This window comes from Nuphar pumila, chromosome 7 (assembly GCF_984573655.1).
Source record: "Nuphar pumila chromosome 7, dmNupPumi1.hap1.1, whole genome shotgun sequence".
Classification (NCBI taxonomy): domain Eukaryota; kingdom Viridiplantae; phylum Streptophyta; class Magnoliopsida; order Nymphaeales; family Nymphaeaceae; genus Nuphar; species Nuphar pumila.
The window spans coordinates 100,516,716-100,531,718 of NC_143255.1; the positions used below are offsets into that span (position 1 = coordinate 100,516,716).

The following is a 15,003-nucleotide window of genomic DNA, read 5'->3' on the forward strand; positions in this document are numbered from 1 at the left end:
TACGCTATGTTGTTTGCTTTATGTGTGTGTGTTGTTTGTGTTCTTGAGCAGATTCGCAGCATTATATATATGTGTGTGTGTGTGTGTGTGTGTGGATTCCTTTTGAACGGATACACAACATAAAATATATATAAATGTTGTTTGCTTTTTGGAACAGCTTCGCAGCAATATATGTGTTTATATGAAAATATGTTGTCTGCATTTGAACAAAAAAAAATGGTTATTATTTGTGTTTCATGTTCACTGAAAAATCTTGTAATGCTAATTTATTGCGGTAATGTTTGATCAACTAACGGGTCGTGAGCATGTGTTACTTGCGAAATATTAACTTGTGATTTTTACATAGCAAAATGATTTTGTCAAAAATTGAATTTTTCTTAATTAATTACACTGTTGAAATTGATAGGAAAAGGGTCTAAATTTGTTATTGCACGTGGATTTGCATAATTGTTATTGTATAAAGAACTCTTAACTAATTAAGATGGTGAAAGACCAATCAGTGTAATAATTTTTTTCTCTGATATCTATCTAAAAAGATAAGAACCTTGGAGACACAGGACACCGTGAGGATACTAAAGACCGTGTGCATTTATTGTCGCCAAGAACCCGATGTATGGTTCATATTCTCGACCACCGTTGTAGAGAACTTTCAGCCACTTTGTCTGAGAGATGTTTTTAACTCAGCTCTAGTTATTGGTATACCAATAAAGTGGCGTAAATGGTTGTGAATTTTCATTGATGTCCCGGCATTAGGTGTAGATTCATAATGTTTTGATAGATGGTATAGATTCCTGATATCGATCGGGGAACAAGTGTGGAACCCAATATTTAAAATACAAATTGTGTGTTAAGCTATGACTGTGAACTGCCTTGAACCTCGAAAACTTTGACCGTTTTAAGTATATGCAGGTTTGTAATAATGTGAAAATTAAATTTGTGTGCATTAAATAAGGATATGCACACAAAACCAATTCTGATAAATTAACTTAAAAAGTTATTCAAGCAAGTTGCATTGATTCATGCATCCCTAAATATTTAATTTAACATGAAATTATTGAATGTTTGCTTGAACTGCATAGATCGTAAGTCTGTTATGATAATATGTTATTTGTGAATCCTCTTAAATATATGTTTGATTTACTTTATGTTATTTCCTTACTATTGAAAATTTAGAGGGTTTCGTACGAGAACTTCGGTTCTTACCCATTTTCTAAAAATATTTTTCAGGCACTGAGGCTTCGTGATGATGGGACTGGCTGGCCGGAGGACGTGAAGGTTATGGATCTGGTGGCTTGGGTTCTGACGAATATGAATGTTTTGTCTTATTATTTTGAGGAACAATGCGAAACTTTATTGAGACTATTCGATTAAGTTTAATGGTTTAAATTTATTCTATGTCTGAAATGGTTGATGGGTTGAGAATATTAAATATGTAATGTGCCCCCGGTCTTTGGGAGATTTTTCATAATTGTTTAAAAAAAAGTCCGCATTTTTCGAGAGTCAGTTTGGGGTCGTTACATTTAGTTTATGAAGTCAACAATCCATGCATGTTTTTGAGAGAGAGAGAGAGGTGCCCTCAATGACAAATCTCATTGATTGTTGTCATTAGAATCGTACAAACATCGCTTACTTCCAGCACCAAATATGAATTATTATTTTTATGTTTAAAATGTATACATACATAACCATTGTCCCTGACAGCCCTTGATGAGATTTCAAGACACGGTCCTTGGTTAGGACACCTTGAGACTTTTAACAAGTCCAACCACTTTATCTGACCGTTAGATATATCCCCTTTCCCCACTTGGATTTACATAATAGTAGGGTGAGGTTGAATATTTTGACCAGTCAGCAAACAAATCTACGCATAACAATCACATCCAATAAGTCAAAGATACCTATATTAAGGAACAAAGTACTTCACAATCACATCTTGTAAAACAAAAACAGAAAATGGGACACTATTAAATTTATCATAAAAAACAGACGGTACCTCCAGAGCGCCTCTTCTTCAACAAAGCAGCACATCCGTAGCTCGAGACAATGGACTGGCACTGTAACAAATCAGGAGGGTGCCTATCCACATCTTTGGGGGCAGTTAGCTGAAATTTCCTTCGAGCACGCTTTTGATTCTTCTTTGGAGTTCCATATTCCTCATTGCTTTCATGATCGCTATCACTTCCTTCCTGCAAGCCATAATATGTTGAGTAAACCATACATGCAAAAACAACTCCAAAAAGATGAGTCATGCGGAAAGAGAATTTGTGTACATGAAATACTGTATATATGCATGGTATATAGGTGCAGGTTTTCACTTTTCACCCTGACTTGCATTTGTGACAAAATTTTATAGGCATGGATATTTTTTCATAAGCACGTGTTCCCCTTAGGGCTCTTTGCAGCATGCATAGAAACCTCCCTAATAAGATCATTCTTTTCAGTGATCCTGTCCCTGTTTTTCAAGGAAACAATACGATTCATTCTCCTCCTGGATGCCGTTTGATGGAAGAATTGTCGTATTTTGATATCACTTCTTAGCCAACCCAGACATGACCACTGCCTCAATTTGGTTTCCTCTCTTACACTCCATTTTGGTTTCAATCTGCCAGGTCCTTCATTTTCCTTAGGGTGCCTTCATTCTTCAATTATTTATCAGTTTGCAGGGTGCACTGTAGCTACAACAGTTCTTGTTCCCAAACAGAAATATCTTTGAATTGATCTTTAGTCACCCACTTTTACCCATTCATGAATCCTTCACCTCAATAACTGCAGTTTCATGCACATCTTGTAACACATCCAGTTGCCTTGCACCTGTGTATGAATGCTCGAAATCATCTCGCTGAATCCCGGCAATCTCAAACATCATGGTTCGAATTAGAATTTGCTAGTCATTTTCATGCTTGTTGCCCATTGTAGGATGATTGCACCATGGTCCAATAAACTTTTGACAAAAATCCATCCCTGTAATTTTGAGAAGGCATCAAGAAACTCTTCTGATACTATGTATTTGCCTAATTTCTTTAAGCATCCAGCACCTTCTGTAACATCAAGGTCATGCATTCCAAAGACATCATTAATACAGACCAGCGGAAGGCTTACTCGTATTCATTGATATTAGGAACTCCAATTGGTAGGCAATGAAGATTTATGAAGAGCAAGAAATTCATATTCTAATTGCCTAGCAAAATCCTTAATAATATGCAAGGTGACTACTACTGAAAAAGATAAAGAGTACATTCTTGTTTCCATTCCACATATATGTCTGTAACCTCCAATCTATAGGTAGTTTTGGCATTAATCTGTGATGGGCTTCATCCACCCAATCAAGGCAAGAGAAAATATGATATATATTGTTTTCAATCCCAGCATAAAAATTTCATCACGATCCACCATGATCAACTAACCTGTCCATGAACTTCTCTAGGATAGTCTGGCTTATGTTTCATTTTAAAATCTGATTTGAAGCCAAAAAAATATATTCATTGTTCAACTAAGAAACTCATAAATGTTATATTTTTCTTGGTTGCAGTGTCTCCATATTCATTATTTTTTTTGGAAAAAATAAAACTTATATTCTAAAGATATGGCCCACTAACCAAAATCTTAGTAAGAAAGACTTGTATTCATCGGTTCCCTTGACTGATGGCAACTTCTATCCTGCAATTCTTTTTTAATCTGTCAAGTATAATTATGTGATAATTATTATGATGGCCACCATCTTGCCAATACATAGAGGATATCATAAATGCACAAAGGACCCTTGTCTAAAATACATAATGCCAGAAACAACACTCCCAGTTCATTTAAGCAAGTAGGAGAATCATGGCAAGTCACAAGGTCAAGAAATGGATGTATTCAGCATACCTGGTATACATACAAGAAATTAAGAATGATACAATAAATAATTTTAATTCAACCTTACCAGAATATGATAATGATCAGTCATCATTGCAATGAGCCCAGCCACTGATGCAGTTCCTTCTGGAAGAGACAAGTAGGCCTGAAATAGACCAAGATTGCAGGCAAAAATTACTATCGACCAAAAGTCCTCCAAAACCAAGGGCCCACAACTCCCTCATTAAAAGATGCATAAAAGCAAATTGCATATTTCAAGCAGATTACTAGGAGATTCCCTGAAAAAGAAACATATATTGCCCAGGATTGGAAACTTAGAACAAGGGTTTGTAAAAAATAATGCATAACCCAAGAAGATAAGATTCAATGTCATGCATAAATGCCACATGGTGAATACACAATAGCTGACTAATCTATGGATAATGGTATCCCCCCCCCAACACATACACTCACATGCACGCGCAAATGAACACACACGTACACACGAGCATACACACAATTAGAATCCCTTATAGATGTGGAAGAATAGACAAAAGCACAAAAAGTCCCTGAACATGATCACAAACAAACATTTATCACCTCCCAGTCATCAAATAAATCTATATGAATAACCACATGTTATTGTTCACAAAACTTGATTCTGACAGCTCATACTAAAGAAGGGGGAGAGGGGGGAGCTATTTCCAACCTTATTCATGTTGTAAAGAGCATGCACCATCTCTGCTGATCTGTTACAGATTACACTAGCAACCTGGAAGCAAGCATCAATGTTCAACTGGTCAGTAGCTCTGCAGTAACATTCCTACAAGCCAATCATGATAGGAAAACCCGAGAGGGGAGCAAATGGATGGGTCACAGTTGCAACACCAATCTGAATCCAACACACCTCTTTTGATATGAAACTTAAAGGAGAATCCAACGCTTATCTGGAAAGGATTTGGACTCTGATTGGACTTTTTTTGGACAGGATGATTTCAATGGACATTCTTTTTCAGATCTGTGTTTGTTCTCAGATCATATCCGATTCATGTGTGCCTTTTATAAGTAAACGTATGTTTTTAGCCTTTCTATTTCCTGAATCTAGTATCACCATATAAAATTCAGATTAGGATTCAGCTCTACTTCATTGGATCTAATTTGGATTAGTATTCACACAAGCTTACTGCTTAAAGTTTTAAATTCAAATGCAGATTTGGTCAACCATTATCAAGACCATAACTTTTTTTTTGCACCCCAAACGTTGAGGTTGAAAGAAAACCAAAAAGAACATTTCTCAATAAGACAAAACCAACATGATTATTTTGGCATTCTCAATTGTTTAGTTGTTTCAAGAACTGGGTGAAAGAAGAAATGCGACAAGCATGAAGCAAGATGTGAATGTTTAACAAAAGTGCATGAAACGTGAAGAATTTGAGAAGCATAAGAGAGAGAGGAGGAAGTAACATAAAAAATAGATAAAACCTTTTTTTTACTTATATGCACTAATAAGCTTTCTTTCACTAAAAATGCCCATCATACATATGTTCTACAATAAAATATCATTTTAAAAAGAAAAAGATTACTTTCCTAACATGAAATGTGCAATTCCAACAGCAGTTAGTTCGATTTCATTTGGGGAAAATAAACTTCCCATAAAGCTTTGGAAGTGTGAAAGATGTGTGGTTTTGCACTTTCGGAGGGAGCTTCCTGGGAAGCAATCTTCTGAGGTTTTTAGAAGCTTCCAGTAACTAAGGGTTTAAGAGAGACAATATCAACTGATCAACATAATGAAAAACAGCAGCAAAAAATAGACATTTTCACCAGAAACCTTCAAAAAGGAATAAAACAAGACAACATACCTTTTTCCAATCTTTCCCATGCTTGCGATAAGATTCATAAAAGTCTTCAAGCTCCTCCTTGCTCCACTGAGGGCCCAACATGTCAGACAACTTCCGCTTCTACATGGATATTTTAAGAGCAGTTAGCACTTCGAAGTGATTAACACAAGAAAAATGACACTAAGATGGATACTAATGATGCTAACAAGGCTTCTAAAATATTCATGTCTCAAAAAAGATTATACAATATTTAGTTTCAGAACCAAGGGAAACCAGCAGACTGTTCTCAGTAAACGTCAACTCTTTCAGCCAAGGTTGTAAGTATTGTATCGTTACCCATGTCGGTCGGGCCCAAAATAAGATATGTATTGTATCGTAAAAAGTATTAATCTTTTAATAAGATATGTATTGCTTCATGTCTTAATCTACATAAATTTTCAAAAATTCTAAAAAATTATGAAAAAACAGAAAATTTAGCAAAAAATGTAAAAAAAAAATAATAACACATGAAACAATGATAAATTGCACAAAATACAACCATAAAATCACATATGAAGAATGTATTTCTCTATAAGCTGCATAAGACATCATCAAACATCAACTCTCAAAAGAACAATGCAAAATATTAAATATTTTGTAATTAAGAACATGCTATAAGACTCATACTTTTATATTACATAAACAAAAATAGTATGATAATAGTTGCACTCGATTCTCACAAATTACTTGAGTGTTCATTGCCATGCCGGATCATCCGATGCCATCTTTGTTGGAGTGTGAAGCCTGATTTTTGTTTTGATATAAATCCCTAATTTCCGCATATCCAACATTGCGGTGTCATGTATCGTAGAATACACACTTGTATTGCCTTATTATACCATGGGATTCACCTCTCAACTAATGGCAACATATATTAGGCCCTGCTTGGAAACTTCCGGTCGTGGTAGCTAAAGATGCAGTTACGGAATCCCCAGAATTTGTGGTTTTAGAAAATCCACATGGCTGTTTGGGATAAGTGGAATGGTTCAACTGGGGATTTATCACTTCCACTTGTGCAGCTGTTTGGAATGCAGCTGAAAAGCTGAAATTAATACAGGAAGAGCATTGGGAAGGTCGTCAAAGTAGGCACACGAGCAGATTCACAGGGGCAAGTGTCAAGAATGACACTAAAGCATATCCCTTAAAAAGGGTATAACTGAAAACAAAATAAAAATAAAAATGTATTCTTTATTGATATGAAAAACCAATTGCTTAAGAAGCATTGGAATGAAATACAAGAGAGGTTGCACCCCTTTATATACACAGCTGAAAAAGGACTCAATAGAGCTGTTGGACACAGTCCAACAGCTCTATTGCTAGTCAAGTCTGGACACGACTTGACTAGCAACAGTCATTCTAGTTCAAACTGAACTAGATGACATAAAGACAAAAAATAAAAATAAAGGGAAAAAAATACAGAAATGAAAAATATATTTATATATATAATAATATAATATTATTATATATATGTACAGTTTTACATTTTAACACTCCCCCTCAAACTTATGGTACAATAAGCGAAAGTTTGTCTAAGAGAAAGTGAAATCGGGGAGCAGCGAGAGGCTTTGTAAAGAAGTCTGTTAACTGATATTCTGAAGTGACATATGGCAGATCAATTATCCCGTGTAGATATTCCTCTCTGACATAGTGACAATCCATTTCGATGTGTTTGGTGCGTTCATGGAATGTTCTGTTACTGGCAATGTAGATCGCACTTTTGTTGTCACAACACATTTGTGAAGCCTTTGTTGCTTCAGCTCCCATGTCATCAAACAGTCGTCAGAGCCAAACTACTTCCATGGTCGTGGTTGTCATGGCTCTGTATTCAGCTTCGGTGGATGAGAGAGATACCTTCTACCGCTTTTTACACCTCTACGAGATTAATGATTCTCCTAAAAAGACACAAAAGCCAGTGGTTGAGTGTCTGTTATTGGGATCACCTCCCCAATCAGCATCAGTATATGCAATTAAATCAAGAGAAGAGGAAGATAAAAAAAGTCATTGTGATTGATGTATCTGATAATATGCATGACTGCTCCCATATGAACAGAAGTAGGAGCATATTAAAATTGACTTGCTGTGTGAACAACATGTGTTATATCTGGTATGGTAATGAATAGATAGGAAAGTGCCCCGACAAGTTGTCTCTAAGGAGTAGTGTCTGCAAGAAGTTCTTCATCATCAATCTTAATTTTAACATTAACAACTTCTCGAGTGACAACTTTCTTATCATCAGTAATACCAGACCTGAAAACAATATCAAAAGCAAATTTAGTCGGAGATAATAAATATTCTCTAGGAGAATAAGCAACTTTAATGCCTAAAAAATATCTCAACAAGCCCAAATCAATCATTTCAAAATGAGATTTTAAGAAGTGTTTTGATTGTTTCAACTCCCTGTTTATCACTTCCGGTGATGATCATATCATCCACATAGAGAAGAAGCACAATGATCCCTGCATCAGAATTCTTAATAAACAAAGCAGTGTCAGTTAAACAGAATTGAAAACCAATATCAATCATAACACGACTAAACCTGTCATAACAAGCTTTTGGTGTTTGTTTAAGTCCATAAAGAGCGTTTTCTAAGCGAAGGACTTTACCCTTAGGAATACTTAGACCAGGAGGGGGTTCCATGTATACTTCTTCAACTAGCTTTCCATTTAAAAAAATATTTTTGACATTCATTTGAAAAATAGACCATTTTTTGATAGAAGCTAAGGCAATTAAGGTTCGAACAGTTGTCATACGAGTCACCGGATCAAAGGTTTCTTCATAATCAATCCCATATTCTTGGCCATAACCTTTGGCTACTAAACGAGCTTTATATCTTTCAAGAGTACCATCACTCTTGGTTTTAATTTTATAAACCTATCGACATCCTATAGTTTTCTTCCCTGGAGGAAGATCTTGAATATTCCATGTAGAAGCCTTTTCAAGTGCATCTAATTCAGCTTTCATGGCTTCTATCCATTTGATATCATTTTTTGCTTGAAAATATGTGGATGGTTCTTCATATGAGTGAATTAATGCAATAATTGCCCTATATGTGGGTGAGAAAGACTCGTATGATACAAACTTTCCTGGAGGCCTCGAGATTCGGGATGATTGTCTAGTTGGAATGTTAGAATATTTCTCAAGTGCACATGGAGGATTAGACTCTTGTCGCCTGGAATATTGAATACTAGTATCTCTATGAACTTCTTCATTTTCAACATTAAGATCAATAATTTTTTGATCATCATCAAAGTTACAGTCAAGGTCATATTCATCAGATGTTGATGTTAGATCTAGCAAAAAGGAGTACTCAGTGACGTCTTTTAATTTTCTAAAATCAAAGAAGCTCTCCTTTTCAAGAAAGGAATTATTTCTAGACACATATAGTTTATTATTTTTGAAGTCAAAACATTTATAACCTTTCTGTTTTTCAGCATATCCTAAAAAGCCACAAGGAATCACACGAGGGAAAAGTTTATCATTTTTGTCAGTAAATATGAAATATTTGCACCCAAATATTCTTAGTCTAGAATAGTCTGGAGAAATGTTCATAAGTTTTTCAATGAGAGTGATATTTTGTAACGAAGATGGCATCCTATTAATGAGATAGGTCGCAGTTAAGGCAGTTTCTGCCCAAAAGTCTTTCGGGACTTGATTTGCTATTAATAAAGTCCTAGTGGTTTCTATAATATGACGATGTTTTCGTTCTGCCGGTCCATTTTGTTGAGGTGTATAAGGACAAGATCTTTGATGTGTGATGCCATGCAATTTAAGATAATTTTGAAAATCTGTGGATAAAAACTCTCCTCCTGAATCTGTGTGAAAAATAGTAATATCATTTTGAAACTTGTTTTTAACCATGTTATGAAAAGTTTGAAAGTATGAAAATACTTCAGACTTATGTTTAAGAAAGTAAATTCACGTATGTCGGGAGAAATCATCGACAAAAATAACATAGTAAACAAATCCTCCTTTAGAAATTACTGGTGCAGAACCCCAAACATCCGAGTGCATTAATTCAAGTGGTCTTGAAGAGAAAAAGGTTCTATTCTGAAATGGTAATCTTTTCATTTTGCCGAGAATACAATCTTTACAATCAAATGATTCAGAGTTACAAAATTTCCCTAGCTTTGGAAAATGTTGGATTTTGGCTATATGTGGGTGACCAAGTCTCTTATGCCACAGTTTCAACTCTATTTTTTGAATATTATAACAAAAAACTTTCTTTGGCATTTCCAAAAAATCCATGTAATAGAGTCCTCCTTCTTTATGGCCTTCCCCAATCAGCTTGCCTGACTGGCGATATTGTACCCAACAACCATGAGAAGAAAAGGAAATATTACACCCATAATCAGAAATTTAAGATACAGATGAAAGATTTAAATTTAATTTGGGAACATGTCTAATTTCTGGAATAGAAAATTTCTTTGTTTTATAAATTTTTTCAAAATTTTCTATTTCTTCTATTTCAAGAGAAGTCCCATCAGCAGTAAAGACCTTTGACACACCTGTTTTATTTTTAACACATTTGGATAGACTTTGATTATTTGGGGTCATATGAAAAGATGCACCAGAGTCAAGGAACCAAGAAATTTTACCTGGATCAGAAAAAGACGAGGTTGTTACGCCGGTTAAAGCTTCAGATGAGGAAGAGGCACCTTTGATGAGAGGCTGAAGAATCTCCATTAGTTGGGCCAGGAAAACTGGTGCATCCTGATCTTTAGTCTCCGATCAAGCAATTGCAGCTCTTTTTTCTCTCAGCTTCTTAAGTTTGGGACATTGTGGCCTGTAGTGTCCCGGTTCATGACAGTGATGACAAATAACTTTCTTCTTATCACAGTCACCATTTTGTCGGTTAAAATGAGGAGGCCTATATGATCGAACATGATTCCCTGGTCTAGACAGGGCTAAAACGGAATCATCTTCAATTTTTAAAGAACCTTTTCCGGAGACTATTTTCTTCCATTGTTAACTGTTTAATAGTTTCAACAATAAAAGAATTTTTTCCCCGGTGAAGTAGGGTCGATTTAGTGGTTTCAAATTTCGGCCTTAATCCAGTGATAAACTGGTAAAAATGTTCAGCATCGAGTTGTTTCTGACAAAGCTCGATGTCTTCGGCACAATGTCACTTTGATTCTAAAAGGGAAAGTTCTTCCCAAAGTTCGAACAACCCAATGTAATATTCACGAATAGTTTTGTCTCCTTGTGTCATCATTCAAACTTTTTCTTGGAGGTTGCACACGTGTGCAATATCTTTAAGAGAATACATATTCTTAAGGTATTCCCATGCCTTATCGGCATAATCAAATTTGGCAATACTTGAGCATTTTTTAATGTCAACGCTATTGATAAGCCATGACATTATCTTTGCATGAGATATTCTTCATTCTTTCCATTTCTTCTCGTATGAGGCAATAGCCTTGATTTTCTCTTCTTCCGATAGAGGGACCTCTTTATCTCCCTCTTTTTTTAGTAAGAGATAGCTTAGGTTCCGAATCGGAACCATCCACAATCCCCCATAGGCCTTTTCCCCATATATGGTGCTTCATGATTGAAGACCATGTTACGTAGTTCGTATCGCTTAGTTTCATAGGCATGATGGTGACTTTATCATTGTTATCTATCGATTACAAGGGGAGAAAGAATAGGGATAGAAGAGAAACAAGAAGGAAAATGAAAAAGAAAGAAGAAAAAACAATACAACAAGATATGAAATCTTCCCCAATGAAGTGATAAAACACTTTTCTTCAAGTGGCGAACACTTTTGCAAGCGGGCACAAAAATCGAGGCAGCTTTTCCTCAAGATTTAGTACTTTCGCAGCTTTGATACCATGAAATAAAATGGGGATCTTCGAAACACGAGCTTAGATTCACAGGGGCAAGTGTAAAGAATGACACTAAAACATAACCCTTAAAAAGGATATAACTGAAAACAAAATAAAAATAAAAATGTATTCTTTATTGATATGAAAAACCAATTGCTTAAGCATTGGAATGAAATACAAGAGGGGCTGCACCCCTTTATATACACAGCTGAAAGAGGACTTAATAGGTCCAACAGCTCTATTAAGAGTTGTTAGACTGTGTCAGTCCAACAGCTCTATTGTTAGTCAAGTCTGGACAGGACTTGACTAACAACAGTCATTCTAGTTCAAACTGAACTAGATGACATAAAGACAAAAAATAAAAATAAAGGGAAAAAATTACAGAAAAGAAAGAAATGAAAAATATATTTATATATATAATAATATAATATCATTATATATATGTACAGTTTTACATTTTAACATCAAATACCACCCCAGTTCCTGTAAGTTTTCTCCAGAATCAATGATTAGGAAACTGTAGAGAGGAAAGAGAATGGGGCTGCAACTAATCACGTTTTTCCTTATAGAAAAATTGTGATCTCTTCCTTTAATTTATAAAACAAAACCTAATACATGGTACTTTACAAGTAACCCTGATAGGTTACAAGTATTTACAATTATGCCCCAATGTTGGCTGGACACGTTACACAAAAGTAGTTTGAATCCGGATCCAAACTTAAATACAAAAACAAATGCACGATATCTGCCCTGTCTAACAGTCCCCCCTCAAGTTGTGCATGACTTTGAATCATGGACAACTTGCTCTTTAGGAACCAAAAATGATACTTTGTGAGTCCCTTAGTGAACAAATCAGCCACTTGGTCTTCTGTTCTAACATAATGAGGCACAATCATTTTTTCCTCAAACTTCCGCCTGATAAAATGTTGATCAATCTCAATGTGTTTGGTATTGCTGTGATAAATAGGATTAAGAGATATTTGAATAGCACTTTGGTTGTCACAAAGGAGAAAGCAACTAGCAATCAGTTCCTTTAATTTTGTTAACAAATGTCTAGTCCATGTTACTTTTGTCGTAGCAGCAGTCATCACTCTGTATTCGGCTTCCGTGCTAGATCTAGCCACTGCCTTCTGTTTTCTGCTACTCCAGGAAACAAGATTAGCACCAATGAAAACAGCATATCCTTAAACAAAATTTCGATCATCAGGATCCCCAGCCCAGTCTGCATCTGAATAGGCGATGATATCATGAGCAGTATTCATGGATTTGCTTTTGGTATACAAAAGTCCATCTCCAACAGTACTCTTCAAGTACCTCAGTATCATTTTTACTGCATCCATGTGCCTCGTCCTTGGCTCATGCAAGAATTGAGAAACTTGATTGACTGAATATGTGATATCGAGCCCGGTAAAGGTGAGATATTGAAGCATTCCCACTAGGCTCCGATATTTGGTGGGATCATGATACAAGTCTCTGTCTCGCACACTTAGTTTCTGGTTAATCACACTAGGAGTAGCAAGAGGCTTGCAATCTTTCATCCCACACTTTTCTAACAGATCCAGGGTGTATTTATGTTGAGTCAAAGTAAGTTTATTTCCTTGATTATCCACCTCTACTCCAAGAAACTACCGAAGATTTTCAAGGTCTTTCATTTTAAACCTTTGACTCAGAAGATCTTTAGTTTCTTGAACATGGTTCTCACTGCTTCCTGTAATAATTATATCATCAACATATATCAACAAGGTAGTAAACTCCTTACCTTGAATAATAAAGAGAGAATGGTCTAATTGTGATAAAAAATAACCATGTTTTTTAATTTCTAGGGAGAAGCTCTCAAACTAAGATCGAGAGGCTTGTTTCAGTCCATAGAGTGCTCAATTTAATTTGCATACATACTCCTTTGAATGTCCTTCAGTATATCCTAACGGTTGTTCCATGTATACTTCTTCCTTCAAATCCCCATAAAGAAAAACATTTTTCACATCTAGTTGACTTATTCTCCAACAATAATCTACAGCAAATTAAAGAACTATGCGGATTGTGCCCATTTTCACAACTGGACTAAAAGTTTCATCATAGTCCTATCCAAACTCTTGGGTGAATCCCTTTGCTACGAGACGAGCTTTGTATCGTTCAACACTCCCATCCGGTTTGTATTTGATTTTGTAAACCCATCATGACCCAACAACATTTTTATCTGAGGGTTGAGGAACAACTATCCATGTTTGACACTGGTACAAGGCTTTCATCTCTTCATTCATGGCTTGAATCCATTTTTTGGAGTTAATGGCTTGATAAAAATGTCTAGGCTCGGTCTCTTGCTCAATCTATGATAAAAATAATTGAAAGTCCATGGTAAAATTCTCATAACTGACCCACCTTTCAATAGGATGCCGAGCTCTTTCAGATCGTCTGATCGGAAGTGCTACTGTATTAGATACTGGAGAAGTAACGTCATTGGATGAATGAAGCGTAGGAGCTTCTTGTTCAATATCATCCGGAGTCAAGAGTGAGTCCCTTTCTCTTCTCCTATAAACTTGCCGAGCAAACTTGTTAATCTCTGGAGGATGTTCTATTTCAAGTTCATGTATACCATTGTTTCCATCTTGACATGATATTCCTTGAGCACTGGAGGAAGAGCACTCATTGTTTGTTTCAGGAAAAAGCTTTGCACTGAGCCATGGATAATAAAAGAGTGCACTCATATTGGTTTGGGCAGAAACATATTCTTCATCTCCAAAATCATTTTCATCAAAAACTATATTCCTAGATATCTTGATTTGTCTACTGTCAGGGTCATAACACATGTACCCTTTGTGATGATCTACATATCCGACAAATTTACACTTTGATGCCTTAGCTTGAAACTTGTTTCGCAGAGAAGAGTCAATATGAACATAACACGTGCAGCCAAAAAAATTTAGTTCATCATAATCAGGATGTTTCCCAAACAGGACGAAATAAGGAGATTTATTTTCTAAAAACTTCATGGGCAGGCGATTAATAATGTGAACAGCAGAGTGAAAGGCCTCTGTCCAGAGTCCTATCGGAGTACGACTTTCGTGCATCATGCTCATAGTGCTCTCCACAATGTGACGGTGTTTTCGTTCTACAACTTCATTCTGTTGGAGCGTATGCGGGTAAGATACTCTACGATTTATCCCACTATCTTGAAGATAATTGATAAAATCCCTGGAGTATGCCCCCCCCATCATATTGGAAATGTAAAATATTACAAGAAAAATGAGTTTTGACAAATGCATGGAAGCAACGAAAAATAGAGAAAAGTTCTGCTTTATTCTTCATGAAATATATCCAAGTGAAACGGGAGAAATTATCGATGAAGATAACATAATATTTGCTGCCAGAATTAGAGGAATTAGGGGTTGGTCCCCACACATCAGAACAGACGATTTCAAAAGGCCTTGAAGCTCTCTCATTTATTGAATTAAAAGGAAGAACATGACTCT

At 35.8% G+C, this 15,003-nt stretch overlaps 1 protein-coding gene across 2 annotated transcripts in view; it reads right to left on the reverse strand.

Annotated features, from left to right (window-relative positions):
• The window catches only part of LOC149832638 (protein ALWAYS EARLY 3-like), a 97,482-nt gene that overhangs the window by 45,536 nt on the left and 36,943 nt on the right, over positions 1 to 15,003 (reverse strand). For both annotated transcript variants that reach the window (XM_090014624.1, XM_090014623.1), the window contains exons 4-7: positions 5,694 to 5,792; positions 4,544 to 4,606; positions 3,923 to 4,000; positions 1,994 to 2,186 (exon numbers count right to left, since the gene is read on the reverse strand). In XM_090014624.1, coding sequence (XP_089870750.1) covers positions 1,994 to 2,186; positions 3,923 to 4,000; positions 4,544 to 4,606; positions 5,694 to 5,792 — 433 coding nt within the window. The remainder of the gene's footprint in view (positions 1 to 1,993; positions 2,187 to 3,922; positions 4,001 to 4,543; positions 4,607 to 5,693; positions 5,793 to 15,003) is intronic.